Raw genomic sequence first — 15,582 nt, 5'->3', positions numbered from 1 at the left:
TGGGGACCAGGCAGAAATATATAGAAATACTATGATTAAGCATAAATACTACATTTAGTAGAAATACTATGTTTTAGCACAAATCCTATAAAAAGCAGAAATACTATAATTTAGCAGAAATACTATATTAAGCACAAATCCTATAAAAAGCAGAAATAGTATGATTAAGCATAAATACTACATTTAGTAGAAATACTATATTTTAGCACAAATCCTATAAAAAGCAGAAATACTATAATTTAACAGAAATACCATATTAAGCACAAATCATATAAAAAGCAGAAATACTATATTAAGCACAAATTCTATAAAAAGCAGAAATACTATATTAAGCACAAATCCTATTAAAAGCAGAAATACTATATTAAGCACAAATCTTATGAAATAGCAGAAACAGTATGATTTAGCACAATAGTAATAAGTTAAACAGAAAAATTGGAAAAGCAAAATGGACAGCTGAAAAAATGCTGAACATGCTGAGGGTCCCTCAAATATACTTGTTAAATGAAAAAATCAGCAAAAAAATGCACAGGGAGAGAGAAGTAAGTTTCTAGGTCAGCCTGGGAGCTGCTGAATTTGAATCCACCAATCAGAGAGCCTGTGTACTTTTTCCCGCCAAAACAGGTGCATCTTTTTACACACGCAGCAGAGAGAGGCACAGGATTATTGCAGCCTATTTCTCATAGTGAGGACTCCCCTCAAACAAATGACCATAATTTCTAAACCGTAGGGGCTAGAGCGGTCATTCTTACACCGTTTTGTTCAGAAGAGATGGGGGAATCTTCCAGTGTTTACAATTTATCATTAAAATGTGAATTATTAAAGATATTTGACTTCTAATGCACCATAACTGAGTAGAGCGAAGCAAAAACTGCCTTGACTTGCCCTCAAACAACGCTTTGTAACTCGAAATCTATTTGGAGTATCGATATCATTCTTTCACCGTAAGAGACAGCAGGCTTTGGTGAACAGTCATGGAAATTTTCAGGTCTCTGTGGAAATCCAACAAAAAGTTACGACGAGAGAAAAAAGTGGTTCATTTCCAGAGTTTTAAATCTGAAGAAATCTGAGCGAAGGACGAATTTCCTACCCTCAAACAAGTCCAACTCATTTCAGAACGGTAATAGGTGAGAAAGAAATTCTTGAATTGTGAGCGTCAGGGGGGTCTGAAGATATTCGGGGACAAGCCTCATGTCTTAAAGTCGCTTCGTTAAGGAGATATGACGATTCGAATATGCCTCTCATTACAGAAATCCAGCGATGATTTTGAACAAGCTCTCCATTGACTTTATATGGAGAGTTTTGAGACCTTGTGTTGGTCTGAGGAGATTTGCAAAAATTCTATAAATCCCACAACAATGATAGTGACATTTTCTGAAAGCCAGCAAAAATACCTACGTTTTGATGTATAATTTGTGGAAGTTGAGTGAAAATTGAGCAAGTAGCAAGAAGTTGTTCGGACATGAAGTGAAAATTGCAAAACCTTCAGTGGCACACTGGAAGCCAAGAGCATAGCAACCATAACAACGCATGTATTTTGTGAAAAATCACAATTTTGCAACTCAAAACTTTAAGAGGCATAAAAGTAAAACAGTAGAAGATTTGAAAAAGCTGAATCATACCTGAATAGCCCAATAATCTGTGAACATTTTAAAATTTGAATGGTTGTTCTAGGTGAAAATATGAGGAAGTAGTTAAGTTTCAAAAACAAGCAAATTTTAGCAGAATTGCTGAAGTTTCCCATTCATTTCAATGGGACAAATTAAAGGAAAAAAGTGGAATATTTTAAAAAGTTTAATAGTTAAAAATACCAAAAGATATAGCAGGAAAGAGCAAAAATAGCTGAATAGTTTAAAGTTTGAACGGTGAAAATAGCACAAAAATTGTGGAAGTAGTTAAACGGCGAAAAGTGTACGGAAGTCCTAAGAATAATAATAATAATAAAGAATAAAGAGAAACAGGAACTCAATAGTGTGGATGCTTAAGCATCCACACAATAAAGAGAAACAGGAACTCAATAGTGTGGATGCTTAAAGCATCCACACAATAATAAAGAATAAAGAGAAACAGGAACTCTATAGTGTGGATGCTTAAAGCATCCACACAAATATAGCCAAACCTGAACTCTGCCCTTTCCCTCTGCATCTCATAGACAGATGCACACACACACACACACACATATGCCACGCTGCCTCTGCTCTGCTCTGCTCTGCTCAAAGGATCTCTGAATCTTGTATTTTTCTCTATCTCTAACTCTGGGCCAAAATAGTATCAAGGTTGCAGTTAGGACATCCTATTCCTGACAGCACAAACGTGCAGTGTATCAAACAAACACCCTTCAATAACCAGAAACTGAATATTTCCCCTGTTTGCCAGGAGGAGATAAAAGAAATGGATATGCGAGAGTGCGTTTGTGCTGAAAGAAATGAAGAAAGGCAGTGTCCTTAAAGGAGAAACCCCAGGGCCTGGGTCAGGACACAGGGTGAAATATAGGGCAGCTTTGTGACAGAGGGCAAACAGAGAAACCAGCAAACGGGTAGAAAGACGAGAGACGACGAGAAAGAAACAAAGAAAGCTGGCGGTGTTTTGCTACAGATAATTCATCAAAGCTGTAAGCAATTGATCTGCCTCTTTGTTCTAAGTATACCGCTGCTTTAGAGGACAGGAAAAAATCAGAGAGATGAAGGTGCAAACAAAGGCACGACCACTATGGCAGCGGAGATAAAGCAACAGATGTTGCAGAGTGGTCTGTGTGTCCAAAGCCCTGACTGAAACTGATGCTACATAAGAAACTCGACACCACGAGGGTTTCGTGGCTCATCATCATCAGGACCAAAATGATCTTCAGATCTTTAATGGTTAGAATTAGAAAATAATGCCCGCGCTCTGTGTTTTTCTTTCTGTCTTGCTCCATATTTATTAGCTTTTTTTTTAGATTAAAAAAAAAAAGGTGCTTGGGGAAAACTGGAGGAGAAAACTGCAATAACTACTAATTTTGTCATTAAAATTATTAATTTATTTTTCCATGCCCACAATCTGAAGAGGCACTTACCAGGAGGTCCATGGATTAGTATTTCAAGGGACACTCAGTGAGGATTTTAAACCCTTGGTAATTTCTACTCATTGCTTTTACAAGACTAAATTATTATAATTGCATTGCATTTAAGAGACCAAGCTGAGCACAGTGCTCGCAAAAAAATAAGCTGTTTCACTTCTGCATATTAAATAAATGACTGGTGTGGATTTTTAGAGATTATATTATATTTGTAATATCTTGTGCCTCTGGCTTCACTATTATACAGCAGACATCCCTGTTTTTAAAATCATTTAGCTGCAAAGAGCATTACTCACCTAGGCATGCATTAGTGTTCAGACCACCTGAGGTTAAGATTGTAATAAACTCTCATACCATTCATGAAAAAAGATGGAGTTTATTACAGGCCCCCCTGGAGAAGTAAAAGCACGAGCCAATGCATTCCTCTCACTACGAAGCCCTAATCTGCCACTCAACAGAAATGGCACCCTTAAATGCTGGCTTCCTGCTCTTAATGCCTGTGCTTTTATGTCCATGTTGGACAATTTGCCATCATTAGCCAACACTTGCAGTATATAATCGAAAGTGTTGGCTACCCAGCAATATATAATGAATCCGAGAGAAGGGTTTAAATAAGTTATCTGCACACACTCTGCCTTTTCTTTTGAACACTGACACTAATACTGATGCTGGAATCTCTGTACTAAATGATATAGGAGCAGAAAACAACTAAGAAATGTGCTGTTTGAGCAGCTGAGCATAAGAATACATGCACCAAGCATCCTGAAAGGAGCCCGTGGACTTTCCACGGACTGTCAACACCTTATTAGGATGACGCTGGGTGTGGACAAGGATATTCTAAATAAACAGTGAGCAGCCCAAGACTAACAAAGTGACTGCACATCAACGCAGTTACAGAAATGAAGACGTTTGCAAACTTTATGATCTTTCTTTATCTATCAAAGCGAGATCCAACACTTCACCATCAAAGAAGCAACAAGGCTGATTAACGTAATCCCTGCAATAAGTAATCTCATTTTATAAATGCACGTATGGCTGCGCGTTGTGCACTGCTTCCTCTTAGGAATGTGGGTTTCTCTGCAACAGGCATGTCAAACTCATTCTACACTGTGGGCCACATACACATACACATGACTTTAAAACAATGAAAATACAGTGAAAAAAATCAAAGTCTATCCCCCTCCTTTATATTTTCCAAAGGTGTCCAGTGGGCCAGACTGGAGTCCTCTGCTGGCCAATTCTGGCCCCAGGGCCATATGTTTAACACCCCTGCTCTACAACAGCACACCAGAGGGTGATTCCCGTAGTGCAATACCGAGCCTGGCTTAAAATTTAATTGTATAATAAAAAAAAAAAAAAGCCGACCTCACAGGTCATCTTCAAGAAACCATTATGTGAGAACATATCCATCAGCTGCCTCAGCACTCCAGAAATCATCTGCATTACGACCAGTGTGGGAAGATGAAAACAAGACAGCCATCACTACATCACAGGAATACCCTGCGTGAATAACAAGGAGACCTCCTGGTTTTCAGTTAATCTTTCTTTTTCGCTCTGCCTTCTACTCAACCGACGTTTTAGTTGTTGCTCAGCTGTAGCTTCAAACAGCCCTGTTTATATTAAAGCCAGTACAGACAGGAAGTTTACGCGTATTATTCAATTGATTTTGCATTTGCTGCCATTTTACACAAAGGCCAGGAAAGAACATCAATTTTTGAGCACATGTTTTTGAGATCTGAGTAACAATTTCCTGCTTCATATCTGTCAAAGCGGACAAAACCAAGCATTAGCAGCACTAGATGGACTCAAAAGCTTGTTATTAATAAAAATCTAAAATAGGATCGATACTGTGAGACTGTTATGGCTTTGTGTTTCGGCTTACACTGGCAGGGAGTAATGGCCTTATAATTCCATCGACACCTTCCTTTGAAATCTCCACTAGAGGCAGAACTTTGAAATGGCACTGTTTGATTTCATAAAGTGTCACACAGGTGCCCTTGAAGAAAGCACCTGTTCCCCAAATACTTAGGAGGATTTTTCTACAGCTCAGTATAACTAAGCAAAATAGCAAACCATCAGATTAAACCTTGGCAAATCAAGAAGTGAAAATAATAAATCCTGAAAATAATCCTCCAAAAAAACCTCAAGTTTCAAGATTTCCAGAGACAGTGTGAGGTTAACAAGGTCTGAACAGTAAATGAGCTGAGTGACACGAGTACGAACGGCCTGACTGCATTACAGCGTCGTCTAAATAGTGATTTGAGCTGCGCTGCTGCACAACGACAGCAGGCCAGGAGCTTGAAATAAGACTCCGCAGGAAAAGTAGCCAGAAGACGACAGACAGATTGTTCACAATGCAGATACCATCTAGAAAGGTGGTTACTGATAGGCTTAACTTTCCTTCAGTATTTTATTTCAAGTGTCACATTGAGAGATCTGATTTTTCTTCTTTACACATGTGACCACAGACATTCGTGTTCAGAATAAACTGTGTTGTTTTGTATGAAGTCAAACATGTTAATAGCTTCCCTTGAGTATTATTTCCACACGCTGAAGTTTAACATGTGGCATCATTAGGACGAATTAACAAACAGACACTCACTGGATAGTTCGCACTCTGCAACTGTAGTAGTCGTCGACCCCTTTCTGAACTCAGAGGTGCTTTAATTCTTCATGGCACAGATTCAACAAGGTGCTGGAAAACATTCTTCATATATTTTGGCCCATACTCACATGATTACATCACAAAGCCGCTGCAAATTTGCCAGCTGCACATCCATGATGGCAACCTGCCACATGCCAAGGGTGCTCTGATGTTCTGAGATGTTCTGAGTGACGACTACGGAGGATCGTTTGTTGTGCTCAAAGCAACTGATCAGACTAGGCAACGTTTTTCCAAACTTCTATTGCTCAATTTTGGTGAATTTCCTCAGTTTCCTGTTGTTAGCTGATGGGAGTGGCACCTGCTGTGTTTGTCTACAGCTGTACCAAAACTACTAGATTCAACATGCTGTACATTCAGAGATACTCTTCTGCATACCTTGATTGTAAAGAGTGATTATGTGAGTTACTATCGCTGTCCGTTCAGCAGTCTGGGCATTTTTCTTTGACTTCAGATATCAACAAGGAATTTGCACCCAGAGATTTGACACTCAGTGGATGTTTTCTCTCTTTCAGACCATCTGGAGATGGTTGTGCAGGAAAATCTCAACAGATCAGCAGTTTCTGACACCAATAAGCACAAAACATTCAAAGTCACTTAAATCACCCTTTTTCCCATTTTGATGCTCAATTTAAACTTTAGCAGATCATCCTGACCACAACTACACAGCTAGGTGCACTGAGTTGCTGCCATGCGATTGGTTGATTAGACGTTGGCTTTCAGAATCAGTTGAACGGGGCCCCAGTTTAGCTCAGTGGGTGAGTAGGCGACCATATGCCACATGACCAGAGTGCAGCAGCCTGGGTTTGAGACTGACCTGCTGCCATTTGCTGTGTGTCTTCCCCTTTTTCCTGCCTATCTTAACTGCTCCACTCTTGAAGAGGTACACCTTATAAACTGTCCAGTGAGTGTATACTAATAGTAAACCTGCCAATTATTTTTGTACCTAATAAATTTATCAATAAAAAGCACAATTCCAAAGCCCAAGCTGGGATGCTCATTAATCATTATTGTAAACGGCTTTTGCAGTAATCAAATTGATTCATGTATATTTGTCAGTGTTTAGTTCAGAGACACCAACTGACCAAACTGTTATGAGCTCTATCTTTTAATCTTAAAATGTTAAAAAAAAAAAAAAGGAATACATGCAAAAATAAACATATTCACTGAGCTTAAATATATGACGCAAAATCTCAACACATAAACTACACTTGATGATGTAATACAGTGGAGCCCGGCCTATTCTTAGCAAAGGGACATTTACTCAGTTGAAAATTAAATGTCACTCTTGTTATAGAAATGCCACTCTCCAGTTCATCATTTTGTCATCTTCAAGTAGTCAGCGAGAGGCTCGCTGCCCCTGCTGGAGGACTTGACCCCCATTTTACAGAAGCTTAAGTTTAATATTTGATGGCTAAGCAGATGTTAGAAAGTAGGGACCTTTCTCTCTTTGACTGGCTGCAGCGTAACCAATCACCTCCGTCTTGATGAGACGGACTCATAATTTATTTAAAAGGTCCACACTTGGATTTATGATAGAATAACAAAGGTGCGGCCAGTGTTGAGCGGGGAAGAGAAAAGCTGCAGCGCATCATTTGTGCTCGTGTTTCGTGAGTGTACGCGATGGCCTTCCACCCCTGAGTTTATCATCGCCTGCATCAGAAGCTGCGACAGTAACAATGAGGCAGGAGGAAAATGGCAACTTGCTGTGAAAGCAGAGGAGGGGGCTCGCGGACACGCTGACGATAATGTCAGGTTATGCAAAAACATGTTAGGCTATCAACACTCTGACACCTTAGAGTGACTCATTACCGAGCCTGTTCTCAAGTAGGAGCAAAGCTTGAGAACAGGCAACATCTCACTTGTGTGAGAGGCGATCACATAGAAGAGTGGGTGTGAGGTTGCTGGCAGCCGTGCCCACGGGTCAAACATGGTTTTCCATGTAGACACGGGCTAATACGCATGTTCCTATGCGCAAACGTTAACCAGACATACCATACGCCCTTAACGGCACTATGAACCATCTACATTTATAAGTAAGATGAGCTGTGATTCACTTAAAACCCCTGTGTGTCTCATTCTCCCTGACACTCTCAGGAGAGTAGTCTATGAATCATTGAGATTAAACACTCGATGTGACAAAGTGTTTATCTTTAAGTTTCCCACTGAAAGAGCGTCTTCTGTCTCCGTGAACGACGCACATCCTGCAGTTAGTTCATGAATAGTTGGTGGTTTTGATGCAGTAATTTAGCAATGCAACAACAAAGGCTGCACAGACAAAAACTGCAACCAAGCAAATGCATCAGCAAAGCAACGCAGACAAAATCCACCTGCGCTGCATCTCGGTCGCAGACGCCGATTATAAATTAGCACCGTGCGATATCGAAAACAACATGTGATGTGTTGTTTTCATTTTTTGAACAAAAAAATCAATCTAAAAAAAGCTGATAAAGGCATCTACCTATATCTAGTCTAAAGCCTCTGTTTTATTTGAACCATCCTTTCTCGAATGCTAAGGTTTTACAATTGTTTCAACACAACAAACACTGGAGAAGAAGCCCTTCTGAGCCTCAGACTAGAAGACTGACATTATTACTCCCTTCTTCAGGAATGAGGCTATTTTCTCCTCCAACACCACTCTCTCTGTGGCAGTGGGGGGAGCGCAGTACGCAGAACGCCATTAAAACATGAAAGCTCATGGCACGACTGTAATGGAAACCCTTCCTCAGTGTTTTGTCTAATCTGGGCGGGAGAAGGCAGCAGAGATACACACACTCTGGTTAGTGATCTGTCAGTGGGAGAGCAAGGAGGGCCCACAGCCCCGGCCCTCTCACTGCTGCGAGGTGGCCTAAGTGTAAAAAGACAGAGTCTGACCTGCTAGGACGATTCGCTCACTTCTCCAACCAGATCTCGTTGGACATCATCTGTCCTGCTACCCGGGCAATTACAGCCAAACTAATGCTTTGGCAAGTCCACAGATTTTCCAAATTAGATGAGGAATTCAGAGACTATGTGCTTGCTAAAGCTAAAAACAGCAGTTAACAAGAAAACTGTCCACATTTTTCCCACTTTGCATCTCCTCCCTATCCCTGTCCACTCTCTTTCACTTTCTGTTTCCCTAACCTGCTTTACACGTCATTGTTTAGATTCTGTTTTAAGATAGCACATTTACTGCTCAGCACACTTTGTTTACTCCAATTTCCCTACTTCTGATTAGGGCTGCCACGATTAGTCGACTAGTCACGATTATGTCGACTATCAAAATCGTCGACGACTGATTTCATAGTCGACGCGTCGTTTGAAGCTTTGTAAGATCACAAAAGACGCAGGAATAAGTAGTAGGATTTAAGAGTATAATAACGGACTGAAACAGAAGATGGCAGCACTGCATGTACAAGGATGCCAGCTGCCGTTAAACCCCGAAGAAGAAGAAGCTGTGTCCCAGAATTCATAGCGCAGCCCAGCTCAGTTTCCAACAATGGCGGCAGCTAGTTAGTTTTAATATTACTCTTATTATTCGTTCTGGGTCACAAAATAAACGTTTAACATATTTCAGGCGAGAATGTAGCTGTGTAAACCTCAAATATCTGCTCAGCTTATCAAGACACCACGTATTTTCAAAAGCGCTCCGACGTTGTCGGAGACGTCTGTTACCCACTAGCTCGATAGCTAGCCGGGGGCAAGGCTAACTGGAGCCCTGAGAACACCGGACTCCCGGCTAATAGTTTTCAAACCCACCGCCGTCTTTCTCTCTCAGGTTAAACATGACATATGAGTCACTTAGATAACTTAAAATGTTATTGTTTGGCTTTTTTTAGTATTTTATTTGTTCCTGAGTAAATCGGTTTGGCTGAGACTAAAGTTCTAGTTTTTACACAGCTGAATAAACGTCAAGCAGACAACTGATTATCAGAAGTGTGAGATGCTCGAGAATTTACTCCGGTGTCCTGTTATATTTTAGATAGCAAGGAGATTATTAAACTTCACCGAAACAATCTGCAAATTTCAATAAAATTTAATAAACTATCATCTTGTCTTTATTTTTAGTTAGCACATACCTGAAACACTTAAAGCTGTAAGCTAATGATAGTTATATAAGAGCAGATGCTGCTGGTGCAATAAGCTGTACGTTTTACGTCCAGTGGATGATGATCTGATTAGTTGACTAATCGCAAAAATAATCGGTGACTAGTCGACTATCAAAATAATCGTTTGTGGCAGCCCTACTTCTGATAAGCCTGTTTTTATAGGATGAAGTTTCATTTAACTTGATAATAATAAGTCTTTAAATGTCACACCAAACTTCAGTCATTACTTTGATTACTTTAAACTCGACGGATACACCTGGTGCCACAGGTATCAAAAGCATGGCTATCAAACAGCAAAACACTGCTTTTATCTAAAGCTTCCAAATATATAAAACAGCAGAATAAGCAGTAATTGCATTCACAGGCATTCAGTCATTTTCTCTTGTAGTTGCACGTATGAGATGGAGCTAGTGCAGCAAAATGCATGGAAAAGTGACAAAAATGTATCAACCCTAAATGTGATGATTCGAGAAACAGCATCAGAATAAATTAATTGCAGACTTGACAGACAAAGAACACCATTTTTTTTCTACAGAATGACAAAATAGTCCTAAATCAAAGTTTAACATGTACATGTCTCTCTTACACACACATTTTAATTGAAGGCCTCACACATGAATAAGTTTTGCTTTTTACCTTGGCACTGGAATCCTTGTTTTCCAAACCCCCTGTGAAAAGAAAGAAGGACGGATTGAACAGTTGCTCGTGCTCACACTCTTTCAAACACGTGTGCACAGTAAATCCATTCATTCACCTGCACACACACGTACTGTACACGCATTCATTCAATCCAGGGACCCACGTGTCTCATGTTTTCCATGACTATTAAGGAAGAGCATTGCACAGTTCTTGGGATTTCATGTTTTCCTGAAAGCATTCATTGCCTATTAAGAAGTATTTCTCTGTCTATGGTGTGGATAAGCTTGAGTGACCTTGAGGAGCCCTGACCTCAACCCAATCCAGCACCTTTCAAACAAACTGAAAGGCCAACTGCAACTGAACTGAGGCTCTTGTGGCTGAATTGGAGTGAATCACAGTCCTCTAGAATCACGCCGGTGTAATGGTTAGGTGTGCAGATCCTTTGTGCCCATACTGAGTTTGTTCTTCTGCTGACATGTTCTGTGGTTAATCACAATGTCATTACAGAAATCCTCATCAATCAAAGCCCTCACAGGGAAGCTTTGACCTCATAAAGAAAAGCAACAAGCTGTTTGCCTTAATAATTATGGTTATGTGGAGCTTGTGCTTTGCACTAAGGAGTGGCGCTTGGTTGAACATAGGTCATTGTGTAAAGCTGTCAGTGCTATACTAGCTTTACACAGAAAAAAAGGTCTTGGAAGACACACCCACTAACAAGAGAGGAGCAGTTTAACTCTGCAAAGCTGTCTGCAAGTTTCCTCCTCTTACATTTAAGATACGGCATAAAATGTGAAAACGAACGCTTTTTAGGACAGTAACATAATGCAATTAAAGACCTGCTGCACAGACTGGAACCGCCTAGTGTATATAGATGGAATCAGACAATTTACAGCATTTGGAAACTTGTGTTTCGTCATGTTATCCAAATGCATTTCTCCTCATGAGCCACAAATTAAGAAAACACAAATGCAACAGAGAGATAATAATCTGTGCCTCTACACCAGTGTGTTTCAGCAAAACAGGACATGCATAAATCAGTCTACGTAGAGTAGATGAAGTGCTTTTCCATACTGGCTCACTCTGGCAATTAATTGCAGATCTCAGAACCAGCGTTTGAGCTGCTTCAAGTTAAAAAAAATCCCTAGCAGCTTAAAATTGAAAATTCGAACAGGCCAACTACAGTGGGTGCCAGGAAGGGGGAACCTGTTACTCATCAGAGCACTTCAAACAGGTCCAGTCTTGGCTGGTACAGCAGCAATGGGAAGCTTTTGGCACAGTTTTCATTGAAGTTGTTTCTGCCTTGCAGGAATGTGCTGCAGCTTTGACGTTGTCCTCACAGAGGTTTACTGGGACCAAAAAGACGCTTTAACTACGTTTCTTATTAAGAACTCTCCCAGTTGGAAGGTTAACAGATTAATACAGAAAATGCAACATTAGTAGACAACACAAACATGAAAATGCGAGAGGTCTGACAATAATACAACAGACTGGGATCCTTGGAGAAGCTTGGAGCTGCTAGGAAGGGTTATGACGACGTTAGTGCTCCTGCGCTGACTCTCCACTAGTAGGAAAGTCTTTAGGAGGTGCATGGATCGCAGGATTATGAAGGGAAAAGTTAGCCTGTAGTTGTGTTACATCATCGAGCAGAGTGTAGGCTCTCGACTGAAGTTATCCAATATGCAACAGGCTGCAGTCAGGCAGGGGGTGGAGGTGGGTAACGGAAGAGCTTACCAGATGAAGTCCGTGCAGTGGCTGCAGAAAGTCGGCTGCTTGAAGAACCTGGCTATGAATTTATGGTTCTTGACCTCGTGGACGTTCTTTTGCCTCAGGGCACCTTTCCGAGCAAACCTATTTGCGACGTCCGCGGAGGACGACTCGTTCAAACTTACATCAGCCATGTCCCCCTAAAAACGAAAAGATACAATGCAACAGCTTTGCGTTGTTGTCTCGGGGTGGTTTTCAGTCCGTTCAGACGCGCAGCCCTCAATGTCGCGGCGGAAGAGTGCGGAGCGGCGGTCTTCACCGGAGACACTGTACTTACAGTCAGTGAGGGCTTTCCCTGCCTGTCGACACCACTGGGTTGCTCCACTGACAGAGGTGCACGCGGACAGGCTAGCTACATTGAGAAGGACTGCTTCCTTTCTGTCCCTTCAAAATAAAAGCCCTTTCGCTCCCTCTCTCTTTCTCTCTCTCTCTTAATTAGAGTGCGTGTGTAAGAGGTTGTTTGCTATATCCTAACACATACCTTAAAAACCAAAATAAAAACTACTACCTGCAGCATGCAGAAAATCCAATCTAACATAACTGCTCATGCAACCTTTTCAGAGTTAGATCTCAGGAGTGGACTACCGAGTCTTTGATTTGCATTCAGCGGTGTATTTGCATTTCCTAGTGGGGAAACATTTCATCTGCATCATATCATATTTAAATCGAACATTTCAGTTCGTTTGAATGGTTAAATGAACAGATAAACTGACAAAAAAAGGGGGGTAAAATCACAAAAAGTGTTTTTGTTCACCTGAGCAACAGAAAGCAGTCAGTCGATAATACTGTGAAGCCTTTTTTTTAATGAATTATTTAGTCTCCGCCCGCATCTGTGCAGACCGCGTGCGGAGCTTTTATTGAAAAGGGCCTAAGTATTTTTGTTCTTTCCTTTAAAAATAAGTCGGTTCATAATTACTGCATACTGGCAATAAGTATGATATTTAAAACATCAATCGGTATTGTGCGAGTAATGCAGAAATTTACTATTGTAAATATTTGCCTGATTGTTGTTTTTGTAAGTTTCTGTGTAGTTGTGATATTTATTTTCATTACTGTTTTTATGGGTATCATATTAGTACTAGTAGTAATAGTACTTGATTTAAAATAATAATAATAATAATAATAATACGATAATAACTATGACTGAAGACAGAAAAATCAAGCAACAAACCCAGGCTTAATGAAGATGATAATGTTTTCTTTGGGCTGAAAATGTAGTGTAGTGTGTTGCCATTGTTCAGTGGGGGTAAACTATTAAAAATCACCTCTCTTTATAATGCAATATAATTCATCTGGGTCAGGATCCTTTTCAGGGTCCTTAGTATCTCCGTGTCTGCACGTCCTTTAATCTTAGTCGCAGAAAGCGGTCCACGGTGCCCCTTTTTTTTCAAACAATACACGAAAGCAACACACACAACCTTTCAAATGATGAAAAAGAGCCAGTGAAACCACTCTGCATATCCACTCTGTTAAACGCAGATCAACGTGGATTACATTCATTAACCACTTCTATCTTTATTTTTTTTAGCTCCCTATGAAAGACTTCAGCATTTAAATTATAAGCATGAATTTAAAAAAGAAGGTTGGTTGGTTAGTTAGGCACTAAATTAAGAGCTCAACAATTCAGCCATTGACTCGTTTTCTTCGATTAACGTTTTTATTTTGAAGATGAACTTCCTGGTTTCTTTGCGGACTTTGACGCGGCTCCGCTCTTCTTCCTCCTTTCCTCTCGGGCTGATGTCACCCAACAGGTTCTGCTGTGGGTGGGAGGAGGCCCCTGATCCCACAGCAGGAATTTAGGATGGGGCGTCATCGCGTGGAGAAAGTAGCGCAATACATATTCTCGCATGGTGTGTAGAAAAAGTAGGAAAATCGAGAGTTTTGCTCACGGTGACTCGCTTGTAGACAGATCCATTCTTTCAGGCACTGATAATCTGCATACTCATCCTTGTCGTCAAGTCAGAAGAAATTAGATGATTATTTTGCCTGTCTTCAGAAGTATTGTCTGTGCCCTCTTTAGAGACAGCATAAAATAACCACGATTGGGGATTTTGATCAACACATGTAAAAAGTCTGTTAGGGTTGGCACGCCATACTGCACGCAGTCAGATTTCACAGGTCGTGTGGAAAAGTACTGAGGACAAAGAGATAATGACACTGATCACACCACACAGCTTACATTTGAATCCGTTATTTTCATGTTGCTTTGAATCAAATTGCAGCACAATTTGTGCAGAACGTGTTGATATTATCATTTGTGGGATTTACTGAGCACCAGGAGACCGATTTCTCACTTGGTTAATAAAGCACAGTTTCTCATTTAAGCTCTCTAATAATGTGCTTAAGATTTCACTCAAATTCTGTGATTGGAGTTATAAATATGTCTCTCACTGGACTCTCCATTTTGCAGATTTTACTAATGCTATTTGCTTCAGCTCGGCTATTTGTTCCCATATGAAGCATTTGGTCACAGCTGCATGGATTGTTTTGAATTGCTTGCTATTTGTCAGACTTCTCTGAGTTTACCAATTCCTTTATGGTCCATTGACCTGCGGTACAGCACTGCTATCTCTATTCTTCTTCTTCTAAATTTAATTAGGTTGGCAGATCTAATGTTCTTCCCATAGCCACGCTATCAGTAATAAAAGCATATTGTCTGTGCTTTTGTCACATGAGTCTCATTTGTCTGAAGTATTCAGGTTGAAAAGTTTTGAAATAAAAATAGCTCCAAAGGCATTTAAGAGTGTGAACAGTATAGTAGTAAGTGTATGGTTAAGTGTTTCAAGAATATTAAGGGATCCCTGTAAAAACTGAGACCTCCTGAGTAATTTGATTTACGATAAATCAGCGGAGCCTATCTGAATACTTTGATTCGTCCATGAAGGACACATGACATTGCTGGCAATCAACAAATCCTCTGACCCACTTAGGTTTTGCATAATTTCACTGATTATGGTCCTGCAGGTCACAAAGTTTCCTCTTTTTTTTTTTTTTTAGAAGTAATCTCCTTTTGTATGCTGATATAATCCACAATTTTCTAAATTCATTGAGCTAAAGGACAACTTTTAGTCAACTCAAACTAGAACACGTGCAGTTAAATGTGCTTGTGTTGTTGGCATTATCATGGTAACTATTTGCTCTCTGCTTTATTGGAGCAAAAATGCATTCCTAATAAGATTGTTTACGTTTATTCATTGACAATTCTTTGCACAGCAAAGTTTTTATGTTAAGTTCTTGTGAGTTCATGTAATTCTTTGTGTCTGCTGATTGCTCTTGTAACAAATCAAAGTTATCAATTAACTCTAGGTAAATATACAACAGTTTCGACCTTTGTGCTCAATCAATAGGGGTTTACTCTAGCATCTGATTGGACA

General features: G+C 40.1%; 1 protein-coding gene across 1 annotated transcript in view; it reads right to left on the bottom strand.

The window, feature by feature from the left end:
• The window catches only part of prkcaa (protein kinase C, alpha, a), a 168,764-nt gene extending 156,214 nt beyond the window's left edge, over positions 1-12,550 (bottom strand). The window contains exons 1-2 of the mRNA XM_085410294.1: positions 12,176-12,550; positions 10,442-10,473 (exon numbers count right to left, since the gene is read on the bottom strand). Of these exons, the coding sequence (XP_085266420.1) occupies positions 10,442-10,473; positions 12,176-12,342 (199 nt within the window). The 5' untranslated portion in view covers positions 12,343-12,550. The remainder of the gene's footprint in view (positions 1-10,441; positions 10,474-12,175) is intronic.
• Between the last annotated feature and the right edge of the window lie 3,032 nt (positions 12,551-15,582).

This window comes from Rhamphochromis longiceps, linkage group LG6 (assembly GCF_057381845.1).
Source record: "Rhamphochromis longiceps isolate RC_006_pf linkage group LG6, R_longiceps_female_GT1.1, whole genome shotgun sequence".
NCBI classification, from domain to species: Eukaryota; Metazoa; Chordata; class Actinopteri; order Cichliformes; family Cichlidae; genus Rhamphochromis; species Rhamphochromis longiceps.
The sequence above is the reverse complement of the archived record's forward strand: the minus strand, read 5'-3'. Positions and strand labels throughout refer to the sequence as shown.